Source organism: Callospermophilus lateralis, chromosome 5 (genome assembly GCF_048772815.1).
Source record: "Callospermophilus lateralis isolate mCalLat2 chromosome 5, mCalLat2.hap1, whole genome shotgun sequence".
In the NCBI taxonomy this organism is placed as follows: domain Eukaryota; kingdom Metazoa; phylum Chordata; class Mammalia; order Rodentia; family Sciuridae; genus Callospermophilus; species Callospermophilus lateralis.
In genome coordinates, this window is record NC_135309.1 from 25,661,270 (window position 1) to 25,682,818 (window position 21,549).

Consider the following 21,549-nt stretch of genomic DNA (forward strand, 5'->3'; position numbering starts at 1 on the left):
TACATCCTGGGAACAAATTTTTACCCCTCAAACATCAGATAGAGCTCTAATCTCTATACAAAGAACTCAAAAAGTTAAACAACAACAACAAAAATAACCCAATCAACAAATGGGCCAAGGACTTAAACAGAAACTTCTCAGAAGAAGATATACAATCAATCAATACATGAAAAAATGCTCACCATCTCTGGCAATCAGAGAAATGCAAATTAAAACTACTCTAAGATACCCTCTCACTCCAATAAGAGCCATTATGAAGTCAAATAACAATAAGTGCTGGCGAGGATGTGGGGAAAAAGGTACACTCATACATTGCTGGTGGGACTGCAAATTGGTGCAGCCAATTTGGAAAGCAGTATGGAGATTCCTTGGAAAGCTGGGAATGGAACCACCACTTGACCCAGCTATTCCCCTTCTTGGACTATACCCAAAAGACCTAAAAAGAGCATACTACAGGGACACAGCCACATCAATGTTTATAGCAGCACAATTCACAATAGCTAGAGTGTGGAACCAACCTAGATGCCCTTCAATAGATGAATGGATTAAAAAAATGTGGCATTTATACACAATGGAATATCACTCAGTACTAAAAGATAACAAGATCATGGCATTTGCAGGCAAATGGATGGCATTGGAGCAGACTATGCTGAGTGAAGTTAGCCAATCCCTAAAAAACAAATGCCGAATGTCTTCTCTGATATAAGGGGGGTGACTCAAAATGGGATAGGGAAGAAGAGCATGAGAAGAAGACTACCACTAAATAGGGAAGAGAGGTGGGAGGGAAAAAGAGGGAGAAGGGGAGTTGCATGGAAGATGAAGGAGAAACTCATTATTATACAGAATACATATATGATGTTGTAATGAGAAAAAGAAAAAAAAGTGTGTCACATTAGATTGGATAGAGAGAAAGGATGGGAGAGGAGGGGAGGAGTAAGGAAATAGGAAGGGCAGCAGAATAGAATTGACAATTTGATTGATGTACGTTCATTCCATATATGTATTATATGTCAAAATTCATTCTGCTGCATTGCATGACTAAAAATAAATAAACAATTAATTAATTAAAAAAAAGAAAAATTCTTTGGCTTTATTTTGAATTTGGAAACACTTAAAATCCTAATATGAAAATGAGATCAGGTTAAATACATATATATGATCCTATTAAGTAAAGGAAAAAAAAAAAACAAAACCTAAATGTTTGTTTGTGTGTGAGCTATACACAGTTTTATCTGTTTCACTGTTATATTCCTTCTTATCAGAGTGCCTAGACCAAAGAAGGACTGCAATTACAATTTGGTGATTAAATATATATAGCAAATAACTTACTGAAACACATTAGATGTCTATGGTGGTATAGTCAGTGATGGGATTATGTTTGATTGCTATATCCTCTTTATCCAGTATTGGGGACTGCTTGATCATTCCCTAAACCCTTTTTATTTTGAGACAGAGTCTTGCTAAGTTGCCCAGCACAGCTTGAAACCTGTGATCCTCCTGCCTTAGTCTCCCAAATAGCTAGGATTATAGGTGTGTACTACACTTGGTTTGTAACTTTCAAATTTTATTTTTTTTCTGATTTGTATCTTCTAATTTGAAGTTCCTTTTTTATACAATCACAATCTAATTTCTTAAAAAAGGATTAGATCAATCTTAAATGTCCTTAAATCATCACTTAGCTCAGGGTTTCTCAATCCTGGCACTATTAATATTTTAGACTGAACAATTCTTCATTATGGAGGAACATTCTGATAATTGTGGGATGTTTAACAGCATCTAGGTCTCTTCCCACTAGATGCCTCCAAGTCATAAAATCAGAATGTCTCCAGAGTAGTCAAACATCCCCTGAAACCAAAACTGCCCTAGCTGAGGACCACTGATCTGGATTAGAATTTTTTTTTTTTTTTTGGGTGGAGGAAGTGGGACTGAACCCAGGGTACTTTACCACTAAGCCACATCCTTATCCCTTTATGTTTTTTATTTTGAGACAGAGTCTCCCTCCCTAAGTTGTTTAGGGCATTGCTAAGTTGCTGAAGTTGGCCTTGAATTTGAAATCCTCCTGCCACCCTGATCAGCTAGATTAGAATCTTTCATTGCCACATTTACTCCTGTAATTGGTCCCAAGTATTTTGCGGGCTATAACTCATTTACAAAAAATTCAGAATAAATTCTTTCCACATATAAAACTACTGTAAGACTTAAAACTAACTTGACAAATAAAAAGGCTACCAAGAACTTAGCTAAGATTTTAAGAATTTTTTTCCTTTTCATTTCACATTTAAATTAATCCTATCATCCATCATTCAGAGATTTATTAACAAGTCTGAGAATGTTAGATTAAAATTAGTTCCAAACTGCTTATGTATCCAAACCAGTCTATCTCCTGACAGCCACCTTTACACAAATATTTGTTATTATAGAAATAATTCACCTCAAATTTTAAAAAATGAAAAATCACCTAACAGATCAATGCAGGGTTATTAGTGAACATTTCTCAGGTTTGCTCTGTGGAAGAAAGTGGGAAATACTGTGCAGCAAGGGTTCAAATGCCCTTGAGGGAGAGGGGCAAAGAGAAAATATAAATAGGAAGAGAGGCAGTTCACAGCAAGAGGGAGGTGGGAGGCCAGCAGGGGAACTGGAAAGCTCCAGGGGAGCATCGATGTGTGGGAGTTCAGGAGTCCAGATACCCACATCTTCCAATTTTTAAGGAGTCAGACCTAGATTTTTATATAGTAAAATCTGTCCAAGTTTACATGTTGGCAAGTGGCTTCAATTGAAAAAGTTTTGTGGGTTGTTTTGGGGGCTGGGATTGTAGCTCAGTGATAGAGAGCTTGCCTAGCATGCGTGAGGCACTGGGTTTGATACTCAGCACCACATAAAAATAAATAAATAAAATAAAGATACTGCATCCATCTACAACTAAAAAAAATTAAACAAACAAAACACCTCCCCTCCCCCGTCCACTATCTTCAATTTCTACTACACAGTGTTGACTCAGGATTCATCCAAATGGTTCTCTGAAAAGCCTGGCACTGATGATCCTGTTTAATTTCTTAAAGTCAGTGTTTCTCAAACTTATTTGAACATCCATTATTTCTTCAGTAATGACACAAACATCTAACTCTGTTGCACATACTCTGAAATTTAAGGATTAGATGCAGAAGGATGGTCAGTGCCAAGGACAGAAATAACAGCCATTTCAAGAAAGATTAGGAGGTTTATTTAGGATATATTCACCTGGAAATGTCCTGGGCATATGATGACAGAACAGAAACTTAGTAACTGAATTAAGAAAAGTATAGGTAGGAAACCAGAAGTGTATCACCTCCAATACTAAGAATCACTTTGGCCTACTCTGTATAAATACAGTGGACAAGAAGAGTTCCCTGGTGCAACAATGAAATGCATTTCTTGTCAACCCTAGAAATTAAAGGTTTACATGTGCCACTGTTATAATGGAGATTAAATGGCACAGGGTCACAGTGGGTAAATGGCCATCACTTGACAGATCTATGTCTCATATATTTTAATAAGCAGAGAAATGGAATTTAGTCATGTCAGAAAGGATTAAGACTCGATGAGTGCCAAACAAAAGGACTAGAAGAAAAAGCATATTTAAAAATTTAGGTTTTACCATACAAGCTTCTCTTGCTTGATGTATTGATGGATCTTTTTCCAATATAGATTTATAGTCTTCCAGGGCTTCATCTAGCTTGTCTGTCTTCTCATACAACTCCGCTCTCCTCAAAATTGCCCTGATGTAGCTGGGGTTCAGTTTAATTGCTATAAAACAAGACAAAACAAAAAACTTAATTGTTATCACAAAGAAAAAAGGGCCTGGATATATGTGGCTACATGAAATTCATTTACCAGGCATCCTCTAAGGAATTAAAGTCATTTGTTAAAGTCCATACATACCTAAGGTTTGTAAATTTGTTCTATAAAGGACAAAATCGTAAAAATTTTAGGTTTTGTGGACCAGACAATTGTAGTTGAAACTACTTAACTGTGCTAGTGTAACACAAAAGTATAGGCAATACATAAACAGATAAAGGTGGCTGTGTTCCAATAAAACTTTACTTACAGAAACTGAAATCTGAGTTTCACATATGAAATAATATTTTTTTATTTAATTAGCAATTATTTTAAAATGTAGAAATCTTTCTTAACTTGTGGGCTGTACAGATTGAACTAGCTTATGGCTTTAGTTTGCCAAACCTAGGTCTATAATCCAAGTCCTGTTATGTGCCTACGTCTTCCACACAGCCCAGAAGAGGCCAGAACACAGAGCTTAAGTACACAGTGTCAGATGAGTACAAGAGATCCAAAGGGGAGCTGAAGGAAAGCAGTCTGGTGGCAGACTATCCTTTTATTTTTTCTAGGCCTTGACTATTAAATCCTCACTGTTCTTTCATACTACTTCTCCAGTACCTTTGGGTCATGAGTGCACAATCTTGTCTTCTATGCAGGAACAACTGTCCTAATAACCCTTTGCTGTTTTGGTTCAAGTACACTGCATTTCTCCTATTCCCTTCTGAGTTGTTTCTTCTTTCAGAAAGGAATGTCTTATCTCTAAAACTTTTCCTCTTCATAAAATGTGGACTTCATTTTCATTCATTTGTGCTTTTAGGAAATATTTATACAGTACCTGAATCTTTGTGTCTTAGTAAAACTTGGGCTACCACAGTAAACAAGACAAAGGCCTTGTTCTTATGAGGCTTTATGCTGTCCTTGTACAGCAAGAGCAGGCCGTCACACACGGGAATGACTTCATGCAGTCACAGTGCTATCATGAAGGAAAAACAAGGTAACAGAGACACAAGTGAAGAGGTAACTTCAGAGAGTGGTCAGAGAATGCGAAGAGGGACTTTCTGAGGAAGGCCAACTATTTGAAAGAAGAGGAGGAATGTACCATAGAGGGAGTAACATGAATAAAATTCCTTAAACAAGAATAATACTGGCATGTCAGTGAACAGTGTGGAGGCTGGAGGAGAGATAAGGGTGAACATACAGGCCAGGTCCATACCTTGGAGGGCTTCTGGGCCAGGGAAGAGTTTGGACTTTTTTCTCTAGGTGTGATAAGAAGTCACTAGAAGGGTTTCTAATAAGTGTAAGCCATAATCTAATTAATATATATATATATTTATATATATATTTTATATCTTTTAAATTTTATTTATTTATTTATTTATTTATTTTAAATTTCATTTTTTGGTGACACAAGGAATTGAACCCAGGGAGCACTTTACCAATGAGCCACGCCTCCAGCCCCCCCCCCCCTTTTTTTTAAAGAGAGAGTGAGAGAGGGAGAGAAAGAGAGAATTTTTTTTTTAATATTTTTTTTTAGTTATCGGCGGACACAACATCTTTGTTTGTATGTGGGGCTGAGGATCGAACCCAGGCCGCACGCATGCCAGGCGAGCGTGCTACTGCTTGAGCCACATCCCCAGCCCATCCAGCCCTTTTTAATTAATTTATTTTTGAGACAGTGTCTCAGTACATTGCCTTGCCTGGTCTCAAACTTGTGATCCCATTGCCTCAGCCTCCTGAGTGGCCTGAATTTCAGGTGTGCACCCCCATGCCTAGGCTGATATACATTTTTTTTCAAGGACTGCTTCAGCTGTAGACTGGGGGACAGGGGTGAAAGCAGTGTAACTAGATGGGAGGCTACTATAGTGACCCAGATGAGACACGTTGTTGGCTTGGTCTAAGGCGGAACAGTGGAGCTTGAAAGAGGTGGCCAGATTAAGTATATGCTTTTGAATTTCAGCCCATAGGACCCATGGAATGGAATGAAAGAGAACATTCAGGGATGACTCCACAAAAGTTTCAGTTTAAGTAAATAAATGTATGGCAATGTCATTTATTAGAATAGAAAACAACTAACTGAAAATCTTGAAGAGTAAGGGTGAATGGGCATCTTCAATCTGAAATGCCTACCAGACATCCAGGAAGAAACAATAGCTTTGCAATGGGATAAAGGTCTCCAGATCACAGAGTTAAAGGTGTAAACTTTAGCATACAGAGAGTAGGTATTCATTAGTTTCATAGTTTTAATTTATTAATTCTGCTTTTACCTTAGACATTCCTTTTGGTTCCCTTAATTCTTTTTTGCTCTAATTTCTTGAGTTGAATAATTTATATATTTTAACCATTTTAATTTTATTTTTAAGTTGATGAAATTACATACATTTAGATGTGCATGATGTTTTGAAGTACGTATACATTATGGAATGGAATCATTGAGTTAATTTACACAGACCATTTAAAGCTTCAGAATTAGATAAGTTCAAATAGGGAAAAAATATATGCAGAAAAAGCTAAATAAGGCTTCCAAAATGTTGAGGTAACAGAGAAGGCAGCACACAGAGAAGAGTAAGAATGAAGAACCAAAGAAACAGGAGAAAAAAAAAAACAGGAAGGTATGAAAAATGGTACTAAATGCTTCTGGGATGGAGTAATACTGGAGAGGATAGAGAAGTGATTACTGGAGTGAGCGAGATGCAACTGTTGCTGACTTTCACAGGAGCCATGCCTTCAGGGGCATGGACAAAGAAGAAGCCCTGTGGAAGTGAGAGGAGGGAAGAACAAACAGGAGGAGACGTGGAGCCAGGGAGTACAGATGGTTCTTTTAATGAGGAAGATCAGAGAAATATACAGAAGCTAGAGAGAAAGATGGGATCAGCAAAAGGTTTTCAGGAAGAACCCAAATCTCTTAACATTTCAACTCTACAGGCTGTCCTGCCAGCCTCCTCTTAGTCTGGTACACTATACCCTTTTATAATATTTCTAGTCACGATTATCATACTATCCACAGGAAAAACACTCCAGTGGTCCTCTACTCCACCTTTCATAGAATGGAATTCCTCAATTTACACATTAGGTCAGATACCTCAACCTATGCAACTGGTAGACCGCTTCCGATTATGTATGTGCAATGAAGAGAAGGAATTTTTCCTATTGCTACTATATCTCTAAAACTAGTATCAGTATAATGTGATTTTCCTTGTTAATTTATACAGAGAATAACCTTAAACCTCATTTATGCCAACACTGAAAACTTTAGGGTGACTAGCACTAGAACTGTTCCTTATGTAGTACAGAGCTCTAAAACGACCTCAGAAATAAGCTATTAATGGGCTGGGGATGTGGCTCAAGCAGTAGCGCACTCGCCTGGCATACGCAGGGCGCTGGGTTCAATCCTCAGCACCACATAAAAATAAAATAAAGATGTTGTGTCTACTGAAACTACAAAATAAATATTAAAAAAAAGAAATAAGCTGTTAAATTCTTACCAGGTGTATGAATGAGAGCAAGGGTGTATATGTGTTGGAGGTGTGGAAGGGACTTGAACCCAGCTACCATTAACCCACTTTGCCTATGAATGCATTCATAATGGCTGTCTAGGCACAGGGATAAGAATGTACATAGATCTGAAAGGAAATCTGGAAAACACTTTCCTCCCTTTTCCAAAATGTTGAGGTTAACAGAGAAGGGGGCCTACACAGAGGAATATAGCTGGAAATTAACTGTTTTCTATGGTATACCTGCTGGTCAAGCTTACAAAGGCTTTTATTTATTTATTTATTTTGGACTACCTGGTTTCAGAGAAAGGAGCTCTGAAGATCAACAGCTTGCTCCTAAGCTTTTCAAATTCAAACACCTCATACAGAGGAAATAGATTAAACACCTTTTTTCCCCAACAAAATAGTATATTCAGAGTTAGTTCCAGTTCAAGACAGTAATAGATCAGAAGTAGCTTGTAGATTTTACTGTAGTAATAATTTCATTTAGATACTACAAAACAATTGAAAAGTTAAGAAGTGAATAGAGATTGCTTAATTAAAAACAAACAAACAAAAAACAGACAAGGGAATTCATGCTTTGTGTGGAAGGGGAACCAGATAACATAAAAGCTTCTTTCCAACCGTAATTCTCTCAGAAAATATTTTTTTAAAAAATTAGTAGAAAAGCTGAAAAATATACTATTTGGAAAAATAAAAAAACCAACCAACCAAACCCCATACACACAAACAAAACACCCCCCAAAATAGCAGTGATCCTATATCTAAGGTTTCTTTATAAAAGCTGGTGGGAAATAAAGACCTTAATGGAACTCAGATATACAGCAAAGGCTTGATTCATTTTATAGACTCTAAAAGAACAATTGGCAAATTCTCCTGATCTGTGATCCCTGTGGGGTTTTTAAGGACCCCACACATACTAGATAAGTGCTCTAAGATTGAGTTCCATCCACAGCCCTGGAGAAGTCAGTTTGGAAGGATGATTATATCAAAAGTCACTGCCTGCTACAATCAGAAAACGCCCCCCATGGGGGTGCACACCTATAATCCCAGTGGCTCAGGAAGTTGAGACAGATTTCAAGTTCAAGGCTAGCTTCAACAACTTACTGAGGCTCTAAGCAACTTAGTGAGACCCATCTCAGTTCTCAAACTAAAAAATAAAAAGGACTGGGGCTGGGGGCTGGGGGCTGGGGTTGTGGCTCAGAGGTAGAGTGCTTGTTTAGCAGTGCAAGGCCCTGGGTTCGATCCTCAGCACCAAATAAAAATAAATAAAATAAAGGTATTGTGTCCAACTACAACTTTAAAAAAAAAAAAAAAAAAAGGACTGGGGATGTAGCTCAATGGTTAATCCTTGGTATTGGGGTTGAAGTGGGTAGAGGGGAGAAAGCACCCTCACCGTGCTTTGCGTTCCCTCCACAAACACACAGATCCAAATGCCCTAATAACAGCTAAGACCTTCAGTTTGAACTTCTAAGGAAAACAATTCAGAGATCACACAAAGTAAATTGTTTCACAAATAAGTTCCATTGCCAAGGTAGCTTTTAATTTTTCATCATATAGTTTCTAACACAGAAGAAATGGACTAAATTATCTACTTGAAAGTGTGCTTACTCTATGATGACTACTATTATATAGCACCTCTGAAAATATAAACTATAAAGTTGCTTCTTTACAAGCCCCAGCAGCAGAGTACATAGGTACAAGTGTACAACTGCCCCAAAGCCCCTGTATTTGTGGGTCTAGCTGAGGTAACTAACACTCTTGTGTACTAGTAGGTAGTAAGATAAAAGATGTACCTTTGCTGCAGTCATTGATGGCCATGTCCTTCTTGTCCTAAAAGGAAACACAACATTAATATGCATTACTATATATAGTTTTATCTTAATGGTTCAAAGTCCTTTGGTATGATCCGATCATAATAACTGCTATAGAGAAACGGAATGTTTTTCAAAGCAATCACGTGAAAACAGCTATGCCATGTTCATTGGGATTACAGGGGTCTGCCACTGTGCCCAGGTTCCAGCTGTGTTTAAAAACTGTTAGATGCAGGGTTTTGACACATGGCAGTATATGTTAATGAACACTGTTTTAAACTTTAAATAATTTTTTTTGGCTGGGGATGTAGTTCTGTAGTAGAGCACTTCCCTAATATTTGTGAGGCCCTGATTTAATCCCCAATACTGCACCACCCCCCAAAAAAGTCTTATTTTTTGTTTTCTTAATACAAATTGTTGGTTTGTATATTCTGTAAAATGTCTTCTCCCATGCCACATAAGCCACATTAAACACTTCAAAAGTACTTCACCTTGGAGATGGAATTCATCTATATACATGCGCAGGCTTAAAAAACAAACAACTTTCTACAGGTCTAAGCATTTAAGTGTACTCTCTTCCCTACCCCGAGGCCTTTCAAAACAAAATACCAAAAAACCTGGTTAATCAAATTGACTTTGGTGGAGACACTAGAAAATTTCAGGCCATATCAAAGAGAAAGTGACAGTAAATACCTGATCTAAAGGAAGAAACAAACAAAAAGCCACTTTACCCAATTCTGAGCCAACTTCATGAGTTGTATAAAGTATGTTAAATAGCCTATCCAATCCACTGTGGATATAAGTAGCCACAGTTAAACAGGCAGAATTAAAAAAAAAAATTTTCACCATTTTCAACCTAGCCATACTAATTATGTTGACTAAATAGGAAAACTAGACAAAATCAGCAATAAATCTCATTATTTGTACCAACACAATATAAAACAAATATATTTTCACTCTCATTTATTCCACACTCACCCTATTATACCAGGTTCTCAATTCTTTTGAAATAAAAAAAATTTATGAAACTTTCTCTGACACATACTTTGGATTTTTTAAAAATATTTTTTAGTTATAGATGGACACAATATCTTTATTTTGTTTATTTATTTTTATGTGGTGCAGAGGATGGAACTCAGTGCCTCACATGTACGAGGCAGGCGCTCTGCCACTGAGCCACAACCCTAGCCCCATACTTTGGATTTAAGGGTAACTTTCATCCCAACTGTTGGACACTTCTTCCAGTGTCCATTATTTGAATAGAAAAATCAGTCTTGGGAATAAGCATCTTTATATCTAGAGGTTTAACCAGTGTTCCCCTGTGCCTTTAAATCTTTATCTAGAATTCTAGAGGCCTAAAATAAGTAGCCGTAGCTATTCTGGGAAATGCACTACTTGGCTCCTGGCTTCATTAACCTGCCCTAGTTTACTGGAAACTTTGTCAGCCTTTCTTCCATGAAAGTATTCACTCAGCTACTTTAATATGGAATGTTAATGGTAGTGTGACTCAAGTTCTCCCAAAATATTTTTCTATCTTCCCTGTGCCCTTTACATAAGGGAAATACATGGGCAGGAAAAGAGAAATAGCAACTTTAAGCCCTTATGTTTTTTTTTTTTTTTTTTAGATAAACTGCCTTTCAAAATACTGCAAGACCATGTGCTTCTTAAAAAGAAAAGGTCAAAGATCCATACCTGTTTCATCCTTGCAGCAGCTCTATTTGAAAACAGAATTGATCTGTCTTTCTGGAAGCAGGATGGGCACATCTGAAGGGCTCGACTATAAGAACTTTCAGCTTCTATATAATCTGAGAATAATAAGAGAGGTCATTATGACTTTATTCATGATACTATTGCATTCTGTAGGACCTCAAAATGCATAGCTTTCCATTTATAAGAAAAAAGTTTTAAATAAAAAGATAGTCTCAGTCTATTAAGTTTTGGGCAGTAAATTTTATTCCCGCTTTCTTCTCTCTGTAAAGAAACAGTGTTTCTTTGTGCCAATCTCACAAGGCATGAGCTTGGTGAACTGACAGCTGAACATGCTGTCAGTGAAGAGCACTCAATGCTCAAGAGTAGTAGCATACCTTAGATGTTCACTTTCATTAGGTTCAGCAATTTAGAAAGGAATGTTCAAAGGGGTTAAGGAACTGGACAGATCAAAGAGATTAAAGTCTGGGATCCATGATTTGAGATGAAAAAAAATTTTACAGGTAGGGTACAGCTCAGTGGTAGAATGCTTGTCTGGCATGTGCAAGGGCCTGAGTTTCATCCCCAGCCCAGCACCACACCCCTAACCCTCCACAAACAAAAGTATATAATTTTTTCAAGAAAGCTATTGTGCTTTCATGAAGATAATTTGGCTAAAACTATATGCAAGAAATGTTGGGGTTTTTTTTGTTTGTTTGTTTGTTTTTTTGATAGTGGGGATTGAACCTGGAGTGCTTAATCACTGAGCCACTTCCCCAGACTTCTTTTTTTTTTTTTTTTTATTTTGAGACACAGTCTCTCTAAGTTGCTTAGGGCCTTGCTAAGTTGCTGAGGCTGGCTTTAAACTTGCTATCCTCCTGAGTTTCTGCTCTATTACACTCTGCTGCATAATATGTTTGGAGAGATTTTTTTTTTTTTTTTTTTTTGCAGTGCTGGGGACCCAACTCAGCCTTGCACATGCGAGATAAGCACTCTCCTACTGAGCTACATCCTCAGCCAGTGAAGAGACATTTTATAAAGACCCAAAACTGTAAAAAAAAAATTATTTAACTTTAAAAGATAAATTTTAATTAAATGTATATGTTCATTGTTACATGCAGAATTATGGTAAAGATACTAAGAACAAGTTGTCTATTCATTCCTGTCCCAGGTTTGAAATATTTAATACTAACATACAACCCAGTACACGCCTGTAATTGTGGCTACTTGGCAAGGTGAGGCAGGAGGATCACGGATTTGAGGCCAGTCTCTATAAGGTAGCAAGATCCTGTCTCAAAATAAAATAAAAAGGGCTGGGGATATAGCTCAGTGGTAGAGAACTTGTCTGGTATGCACTAGGGCCTCTTTTCAAGCCCCAGGACTGCTCCCCCATCAAAAGAAACCACACAAAAAGCTATGTTTTCAAAATTAGAACCATTACTTCTATTAGGAAAAAAAAAAAAAAAAAAAAGTCATGACTGCTAAAACCAAGATATAAGAAAATAATTAAACCTAAAAATAACTAGGGGAAAATTATGTATACTTTGACATGGCACAGAAAGTTATTATAAGATTGAATTCACCAAATTATCAGAATGAACCCTAACTTTATTCCTAAGCAAATGGAGAAAATGCATAAGGACATGAAGAACCTCTCTCTACTTAAGGCATCTATTAAGGTTTGAATATAGTTTGTTCCTTAACAGTTTCATGTGTTGGGAGCTCAGTTTTCAATGTGGTGAAGTTGGGGACCTTTAAGAGGCAGGGTTTACTGCAAGGTCCTCAGATCACTGGAGGCACTGCCCTGGGAGGGGAATACTGGTCATCTGGATAGTGTGCTCAAGACAGCCAATTGTTATAACAGTCTGAGATTTTCCTCAGTCTCTCTCTGGCTTCCTTTTGAGATGTAATTCTTTCCTCTGGCATGTGTTCCTACCATTTGCAATAGGGCCTTTAACTAGGCAGGCAATACATTTGTTGGGCTTTGTGGTGAGTGAGAATTGGGGACTATGATTTTACACAATGCATTAAGGTAGTGAGGTAGTGTTCTCTAAAGCAGTAGCTGAGCTTCACCCTTGACTTTAGAATTAATAGATTATATTAGACTACAGAAAAGAAAAACTGCTCATGCCAAAAGATACACAGTAACTGATCACTGCCAAATGAGAATGACTTGGAGCTGGTTAAAAAAAAAAAAAAAAAAAAAAATCTAGGTGCTGGGAAATAACACCACATCGTGAGTAACTAAGACTTGCTAGTTGTTTCCAAATGTTCTTTGGTTTATCTTCATGAACTCTGAAATAGGATGAGTCAAGATGGCCAGACATCAGTGTTAGAACAGTTATCTTACCTCCTTTCTTAAACTGCTCATTTCCCTCCTCCTTTAGTCTAGTGCTCTCCTCTCTCCTTTTCTGGAAAAGATCATAGAATTACACAATTTCTTACAATATTATAATGAATAAAAAGGGTTTCTATATATACAAGTATATTTAATGGGTAGCAAGTTGACTTTTGAGAACTGGGTTAGTTTTACCCAAATCCCAAACACTGACAAGAGAAAAACACATGACTAATCATCAACTGCATTTTCATGTTTGAAATAAAAGGTAGGTGTTGTTGGCCTGTCCTTTGTTTTCTATGCTTCTGTCTTTTGCATGGAATGGCAGTTCAAGTATCACCTAATTTTTATTCACTCAAAAACGAAACTAAACAACCTGCACCCTGATTTGCATACTAGTATAAATTCAAATTCTGGCTCTATACTTAAATTGCACAACCAGTTTCAGAATCTTTCTGAGCTTTAGTTTCTTCATTTAAAACAATAAAACTTTAATAGTGTTGACTTAATGTTTAGTGGGTTTAAGTGATTATGTATGGAAAGCTTCCAACACAGTGGCAATAAGTATAAATTACTATTTTTCTGTAAAATAAGCAATTTATTACTTATTTAGCAAGAATTGTAGGTTATGTCATGAAGGAAACAGAGTATTCTGAAAGAATACATTACAGAGGACAAGTCATACCCACAGGGTTGGGCATTATGCTGTTAGCAGCTGATACAGGAAAATTTAAAGAAACCCAGATAAGTAACTCTCTCTTTTCTTAGTTTGTTTTAACAACTCAGAAACTCATACAGACAGCCAACCATACATCAAACATAAAGCAGAGCCAATGTCACCCTGTGGAGCAAAGTAACACATCTGGGCTGGTATGTACTTCTTCCAGGATCACCTTAATGTGGCTGGCACAAGCCAAACTGGCAGAAGCACCTGTAGGCCTGCTGCCCACCTTGGACAATGGTTTTTCTTTTTCTATATATATATATATTAGTTGTAAGTGAACACAATACCTTTATTTTATTTTTATGCAGTGCCGAGAACCAAACCTAGTGCCTCATGCATGCTAGGCAAGCACTCTACCACTAAGCCACAACCCCAGCCCCTTTTCTTTCATTTTAAAGAGAAAGTCCCCTAAAATCTCTTCCTTCATTCCTAAAGCTTCTGATTAAATAAAAACTCCAAAGGGAAGAAATATAGTTAGCAGGCTACTTAACACCCAGAAGCCTAAAACCTAAATAATGATACTCAAGATTAGAAACCAAATGAAAAATATTTCTTCTCTGGAGACCTTGTTAATGCTTTTGTGTGTGTGTGTTTTGGAATTGGAGATTAAGCCCAGGGGCACATTACCACTGAGCTACATTGCTCACCCTGTTTTATGTTGAGACAGGGTATTGCTAAATTGCTGAGACTGGCCTTGACCTTGTGATTCTCCTGCCTCAGTCTCCCGAGTCACAGGAATATACACCTATGTCACCATGCCTGGTTTGTTAATAGATTATTGATGAGACCAGGCTGCTTCTCAAATTTCTCATTATAACCTGGGTAAAACAGAAGACTTCATAAATCTAGTAAAGAAACTAAAACGTAGGTATAACTGAATCTACTTCTTTTGTTATCTACCATATGTCTCACACAGCAAATATAATAATAATCTATTTTAAGATATATCTAAAGGGCTATTCTAAGGGAATATAGAAAAAATAAAATGGTGGTAGTAGTGATAAAAAATACAACAGTATGGCCATATTTATCTAGTACTATCCATAAGAGAGGTACCTGGACTAAAATGTTCTCTATTGCATTGTAGGGGTTTTGCATGCACGTAAAAGATAATTTTAAACAAAAAATTTAGAGGCAATTTTACTGGAAAGTTATCTGGGGCTCACAGAACCAATGGGAAGCTTAAAGAATAGGCTTAAGAAGGCAGGGAGAACTGAAGGAAGCTCTGCTCAGACAAGAAAAAGAAAGCATGTCCTTTTGTGAGTCTGGACAGGTCAGTGTTGTCATAGTAGCAAATAAATTATGACTATTCCCTTTACTTTGCCTCATTTGATCCAGATTCAAGATTTCAGTCAGAAGCATCCAATAAACCTCACTCAGGTACATGGCTTGGCTGTCCGAAGATGGAGCAACTGCCCTGGGCTACTGCTACCCGACAAGATTACACAGAAGTATTCCTCCAAATTGGAAGTAGGGGGTTGAATGCTGAAGAACCAAGAAAATCCCATAAGAAATGAATTAAAAGTTATTTTAAAGCAGAAATTATTTAGAGAAGGGCAATTCACCAAGTTACTATAGCTTAATGTACATTGTACTTTCAATTTCCTATGCTTTAATTCTAATCTCAAACTCTTCTCTGTTCTACTATGTTCTTCAAAGCTATGTTCTTATTGAGTCAGGAGGATATTGACAACCTAAACAGACCAATATCAATTGAGGAAATAGAAGGAACCATCAAAAGACTACCAACTAAGAAAAGCCCAGGACCGGATGGGTATATAGCAGAGTTTTACAAAACCTTTAAAGAGGAACTAATACCAATACTTTTCAAGCTATTTCAGGAAATAGAAAAAGAGGGAGAACTTCCAAATTCATTCTCCGAGGCCAACATCACCCTGATTCCTAAACCAGACAAAGACACTTCAAAGAAAGAAAACTACAGACCAATATCTCTAATGAACCTAGATGCAAAAATCCTCAATAAAATTCTGGCGAACTGGATACAAAAACATATAAAAAAAATTGTGCACCATGATCAGGTAGGATTTATCCCTGGGATGCAAGGCTGGTTCAATATACGGAAATCAATAAATGTTATTCACCACATCAATAGGCTTAAAAATAAGAACCATATGATCATCTCGATAGATGCGGAAAAAGCATTCGACAAAGTACAGCATCCCTTTATGTTCAAATCTCTAGAAAAACTAGGGATAACAGGAACATACCTCAATATTGTAAAAGCAATCTATGCTAAGCCTCAGGCTAGCATCATTCTGAATGGAGAAAAACTGAAGGCATTCCCTCTAAAATCTGGAACAAGACAGGGATGCCCTCTCTCACCACTTCTGTTCAACATAGTTCTCGAATCACTGGCCAGAGCAATTAGACAGACGAAAGAAATTAAAGGCATAAAAATAGGAAAAGAACTCAAATTATCACTATTTGTAGATGACATGATTCTATGCCTAGCAGACCCAAAAGGGTCTACAAAGAAACTATTAGAGCTAATAAATGAATTCAGCAAAGTGGCAGGATATAAAATCAACACGCATAAATCAAAGGCATTCCTGTGTATCAGCGACAAATCCTCTGAAATGGAAATGAGGACAACCACTCCATTCACAATATCCTCAAGAAAAATAAAATACTTGGGAATCAACCTAACAAAAGAGGCGAAAGACTTATACAATGAAAACTACAGAACCCTAAAGAGAGAAATAGAAGAAGATCGTAGAAGATGGAAAAATATACCCTGTTCATGGATAGGTAGAACTAACATCATCAAAATGGCGATATTACCAAAAGTTCTCTATAGGTTTAATGCAATGCCAATCAAAATCCCAACGGCATTTCTTGTAGAAATAAAGCAATCATGAAATTCATATGGAAAAATAAAAGACCCAGAATAGCAAAAACAATGCTAAGCAGGAAGTGTGAATCAGGCGGTATAGCTATACCAGACTTCAAACTATACTACAGAGCAATAGTAACAAAAACAGCATGGTACTGGTACCAAAACAGGTGGGTGGACCAATGGTACAGAACAGAGGACACAGAAACCAATCCACAAAATTACAACTATCTTATATTTGATAAAGGGGCTAAAAGCATGCAATGGAGGAAGGATAGCATCTTCAACAAATAGTGTTGGGAAAACTGGAAATCCATATGCAACAAAATGAAACTGAATCCCTTTCTCTCGCCATGCACAAAAGTTAACTCAAAGTGGATCAAGGAACTTGATATCAAATCAGAGACATGGCGTCTGATAGAAGAAAAAGTTGGCTATGATCTACATACTGTGGGGTCGGGCTCCAAATTCCTCAATAGGACACCCATAGCACAAGAGTTAATAACTAGAATCAACAAATGGGACTTACTCAAACTAAAAAGTTTTTTCTCAGCAAAAGAAACAATAAGAGAGGTAAATAGGGAGCCTACGTCCTGGGAACAAATCTTTACTCCTCACACTTCAGACAAAGCCCTAATATCCAGAATATACAAAGAACTTAAAAAATAAGACAATAAGATTACAAATAACCCAATCAACAAATGGGCCAAGGACCTGAACAGACATTTCTCAGAGGAGGACATACAATCAATCAACAAGTACATGAAAAAATGCTCACCATCTCTAGCAGTCAGAGAAATGCAAATCAAAACCACCCTAAGATACCATCTCACTCCAGTAAGATTGGCAGCCATTAGGAAGTCAAACAACAACAAGTGCTGGCGAGGATGTGGGGAAAAGGGTTCACTTGTATGTTGCTGGTGGGACTGCAAATTGGTGCGGCCGATTTGGAAAGCAGTATGGAGATTTCTTGGGAAGCTCGGAATGGAACCACCATTTGACCCAGCTATTCCCCTACTCGGTCTATTCCCTAAAGACCTAAAAAGAGCACACTATAGGGACACTGCTACATCCATGTTCATAGCAGCACAATTCACAATAGCAAGACTGTGGAACCAACCTAGATGCCCTTCAATAGACGAATGGATAAAAAAAATGTGGCATTTATATACAATGGAGTATTACTCTACATTAAAAAATGACAAAATCATAGAATTTGGAGGGAAATGGATGGCATTAGAGCAGATTATGCTAAGTGAAGCCAGCCAATCCCTTAAAAACAAATGCCAAATGTCTTCTTTGATATAAGGAGAGTAACTAAGAACAGAGTAGGGACGAAGAGCATGAGAAGAAGATTAACATTAAACAGGGATGAGAGGTGGGAGGGAAAGGGAGAGAGAAGGGAAATTGCATGGAAATGGAAGGAGACCCTCAGGGGTATACAAAATTACATACAAGAGGAAGCGAGGGGAAAGGGGGAAAAATATAAGGGGGAGAAATGAATTACAGTAGAGAGGGTAGAGAGAGAAGAGGGGAGGGGAGGGGGGGAGGGGGGATAGTAGAGGATAGGAAAGGCAGCAGAATACAACAGACACTAGTATGGCAATATGTAAATCAAGGATGTGCAACTGATGTGATTCCGCAATCTGTATACGGGGTAAAAATGGGAGTTCATATCCCACTTGAATCAAAGTGTGAAATATGATATATCAAGAACTATGTAATGTTTTGAACAACCAACAATAAAAATTAAAAAAAAAAAAAAAAAAAAAAAAAAGCTATGTTCTTCAAAGCTCATCAAGATCCTCTCTCTCAATAAAAAAGGGCTAGGGAAGTAGCTCAGTGGTAGAGTAGTTGCCTAGCATATGTGAGCCGCTGGGTTGTCCCCAGCACCACACAAACACAGAGAGACAGACCAATTATTTGGTAAATTTATAACATTAGGTTTTCAATTGACAAAGATGAAATGAAGGTACGCCCAGAAAGGGCCGGCCTGAGCAAAGCTCACATTTCCTTATAATTTTAGGAGAACTAAAAGTTGGAAGACCAAAGAGAAGGGTTTTAGAACATAATTTTGAGGTCAATTATTCTAAGGAAGGCATCTTATTGTTTTGGCTGATAAACCACAACCCAAAGGCCTAGTAAGCAGTACACAAAGGAAAAGAGTTTCTGCTTCCCCCTCCACAGACTGTGTAAACTGAGGATTAATGCAATTATCAATAACATGCTGAGTATCTCCTTGGAAACAGCTAAAAATAGCACTTTGGGGGAGAAGGAACTATCTCCCAGCTGTGCCAAGAGACTGATTTGATCCCAATACAAAGACCGAGGTTTACTCTGCTGCCTGAACACACATTCTCCAACGGATAGCACGTACATTGTGTAATGTTACTGAAATCCAATGACAGATTTTATAATGTACACAGGTCTTAGCAGGCTAAGTGCCAGAATCTTCACTCACATGTTAGCTGGTAGTGCTGATATTCTGCAGCCCTAGGAGGTACAAATCTTTCTAGATTCTGTTCAATGAACAGAAGCTTCTAATGTGGTTAGGAGCCGTCTCACATGCCTCCATAATGCCTTTTAACGTGCTTCAGAGAGGCCTCATGGGAAACATCTGCTCTTGAATTATATTTCCATAGAAATGGGAACCAAAGAAAATGTACAAGGCTCTTTACTCAGTATTCCTCCCCTTCCCTGAAAACTTGGTGGGAAACAGTGACATTATTCTATGTTGTAATATCATCACAAGAACTGCCAAGGAAAACTAGACACATTCAGTGTACTCAATGAAGGAAGTTTATTTCAACAGTTCAAACTACAAACTTTCCACCTTGGTAGTAGAAATTCAGCACAATCTACACCACTAGATACTTAACCACTTATAATCTGCTGTCACATACTTATAGCTCATTTGCTTTTTCAAGACAATTCTGAGAGGTAAACACTGAGATCCTTTTATAATGAGAAAAATAAAGATTCAAAAATCTCTTGTTCTTCATACATCAAACTTCTATTTTCTCCTTCCACATCTCCAAACCAAATTTGACTAGTTTTCATAGTCTAGCAGAAATCATATCTGCTCCTCAGGGTTACTTTCCCCACATGATCTTTCTTTAAATGAAGAATGCACATATGATCTCTGAATCTGGAATTTAATTCTGCTTAATAGGTTATTTAAAATGCTTTCCCCCCAAAAAGTCTCAAATGTTAATTTGAATGCATAAATTATTTCATAAAGTATAGGATGTTGTACAGGACTTTGATGGGGGTGAAGGAGGCTTTTGTGATGGCCCTCTTTCTGCCCCACCCATTTCCTATGGGCCCTTTTAGATAACACTCCAAGTACTCAATCCCCCATGGTTTCCTGTCCAAGCTTCTCCCAATCCACTTCTAGGCCCTCCATGGGCCTTTTACCTGCTATGTCTCACTAAAAGTGAATTTTGCTGCAGGTGGATGTACTATTCCAGGTGTCATGTTCTCTTACAACATCTGCCTTAGAGTAGGAATTGGCCATCACTCCAAGGAATCCTGGATTCTTTTAGTGTGAAATGGTATTTAGAAACTGAGAGGTGGGTACAAGGGTGCTGTTACTAGCACTTACTGTTACTACTTTTAGGCCTTAACAGTAAAGAAACCTGGCGGGTGTGTATATGTGTGTGTGTGGGGATGGTAATAGAGCTACACACACACACACACACACAAATTTTACTAGTACAACATCCTATACTTTATGAAAATACACACACACACATTTTATTTTTTTAAAGTTGTAGATGGACACAATACCTTTATTCTATTTATTTTTTATGTGGTGTTAAGGATTAAACCCAGTGCCTCACACATGCTAGGCAAGCACTCTACTACTGAGCCACTTCCCCAGCCCCGAAAACACATCTTAAAAAAAGAAAAAGAAGAAGAAAAAAAAAACAAAAATAAAAACCATGACTCCAAGGAATATATATATATATAAAAGTGAAATCCAATAATAAAGGATTTTTCTTCATCTTCCCCAACAGCGAAAATTCTGTTCTCCAGACTAACAATACACACGCTCTCCAACTTATAAAGAGGTTGTGTTTGGATAAATCCATTGTAAACTGAAAATACCCTAATTGAAAATGCATTTAATACACCTAACCTACCAGATATAACAGTGTAGCAGCACCATGTTCTGTACTGTTGGTTTACTCCTGTAATGGTGGTGCTCACTGGGAGCTGCAGTTGGCTGCCACTGTCCAGCATCAAACTGCATATTTCTAGCCCGGGAAAAGGTCAAAATTTAAAATTTGAACTACTATATGGTTTCTACTGAATGTATATCACTTTTACATCATTGTAAACTACAAAAACAGTAGCTGGAACATAAGTTGGAGACTGTACATTTACTCATCTGCTCTGTCCTAAATTACTATACAAATCCCAGTACCAACAATAAACCTACAATGAAGAGTGCAAGCTTTCTCTACATTTTTCTACTACTAAGGTTGCATGGTCAAAAGGGTATACTATGTCCCCTTACTGAGTTTGTTATCGTTGTGCTAATTTGTTTTGACTGATTTTGTATGTGCGGGGGGGTACTAGGGTTTGAATCCAGGGACTTGCACATGCCAGGTAAGTGCTCTAACAGCTAAGCTACAACCTCAGCCCTGGAATTGATCTTTTTTCTTTTTTTTTTTTTTAATATTTATTTTTTTAGTTGGTAGTTGGACACAATATCTTTAATTAGTTAACTTATTTTTATGTGGTGCTGAGGATCAAACTCAGGCCCTTGCCCATGCTAGGCGAGCACTCTACTGCTAAGCCACAACCCCAGGCCCCTGGAATTG

General features: G+C 37.5%; 1 protein-coding gene across 3 annotated transcripts in view; it reads right to left on the reverse strand.

Moving 5' to 3' along the window:
* Positions 1-21,549, reverse strand: part of Ttc1 (tetratricopeptide repeat domain 1) — a 54,184-nt gene that overhangs the window by 11,036 nt on the left and 21,599 nt on the right. For all 3 annotated transcript variants that reach the window (XM_076856382.1, XM_076856381.1, XM_076856380.1), the window contains exons 3-6: positions 13,155-13,215; positions 10,811-10,923; positions 9,101-9,137; positions 3,635-3,783 (exon numbers count right to left, since the gene is read on the reverse strand). In XM_076856382.1, coding sequence (XP_076712497.1) covers positions 3,635-3,783; positions 9,101-9,137; positions 10,811-10,923; positions 13,155-13,215 — 360 coding nt within the window. The remainder of the gene's footprint in view (positions 1-3,634; positions 3,784-9,100; positions 9,138-10,810; positions 10,924-13,154; positions 13,216-21,549) is intronic.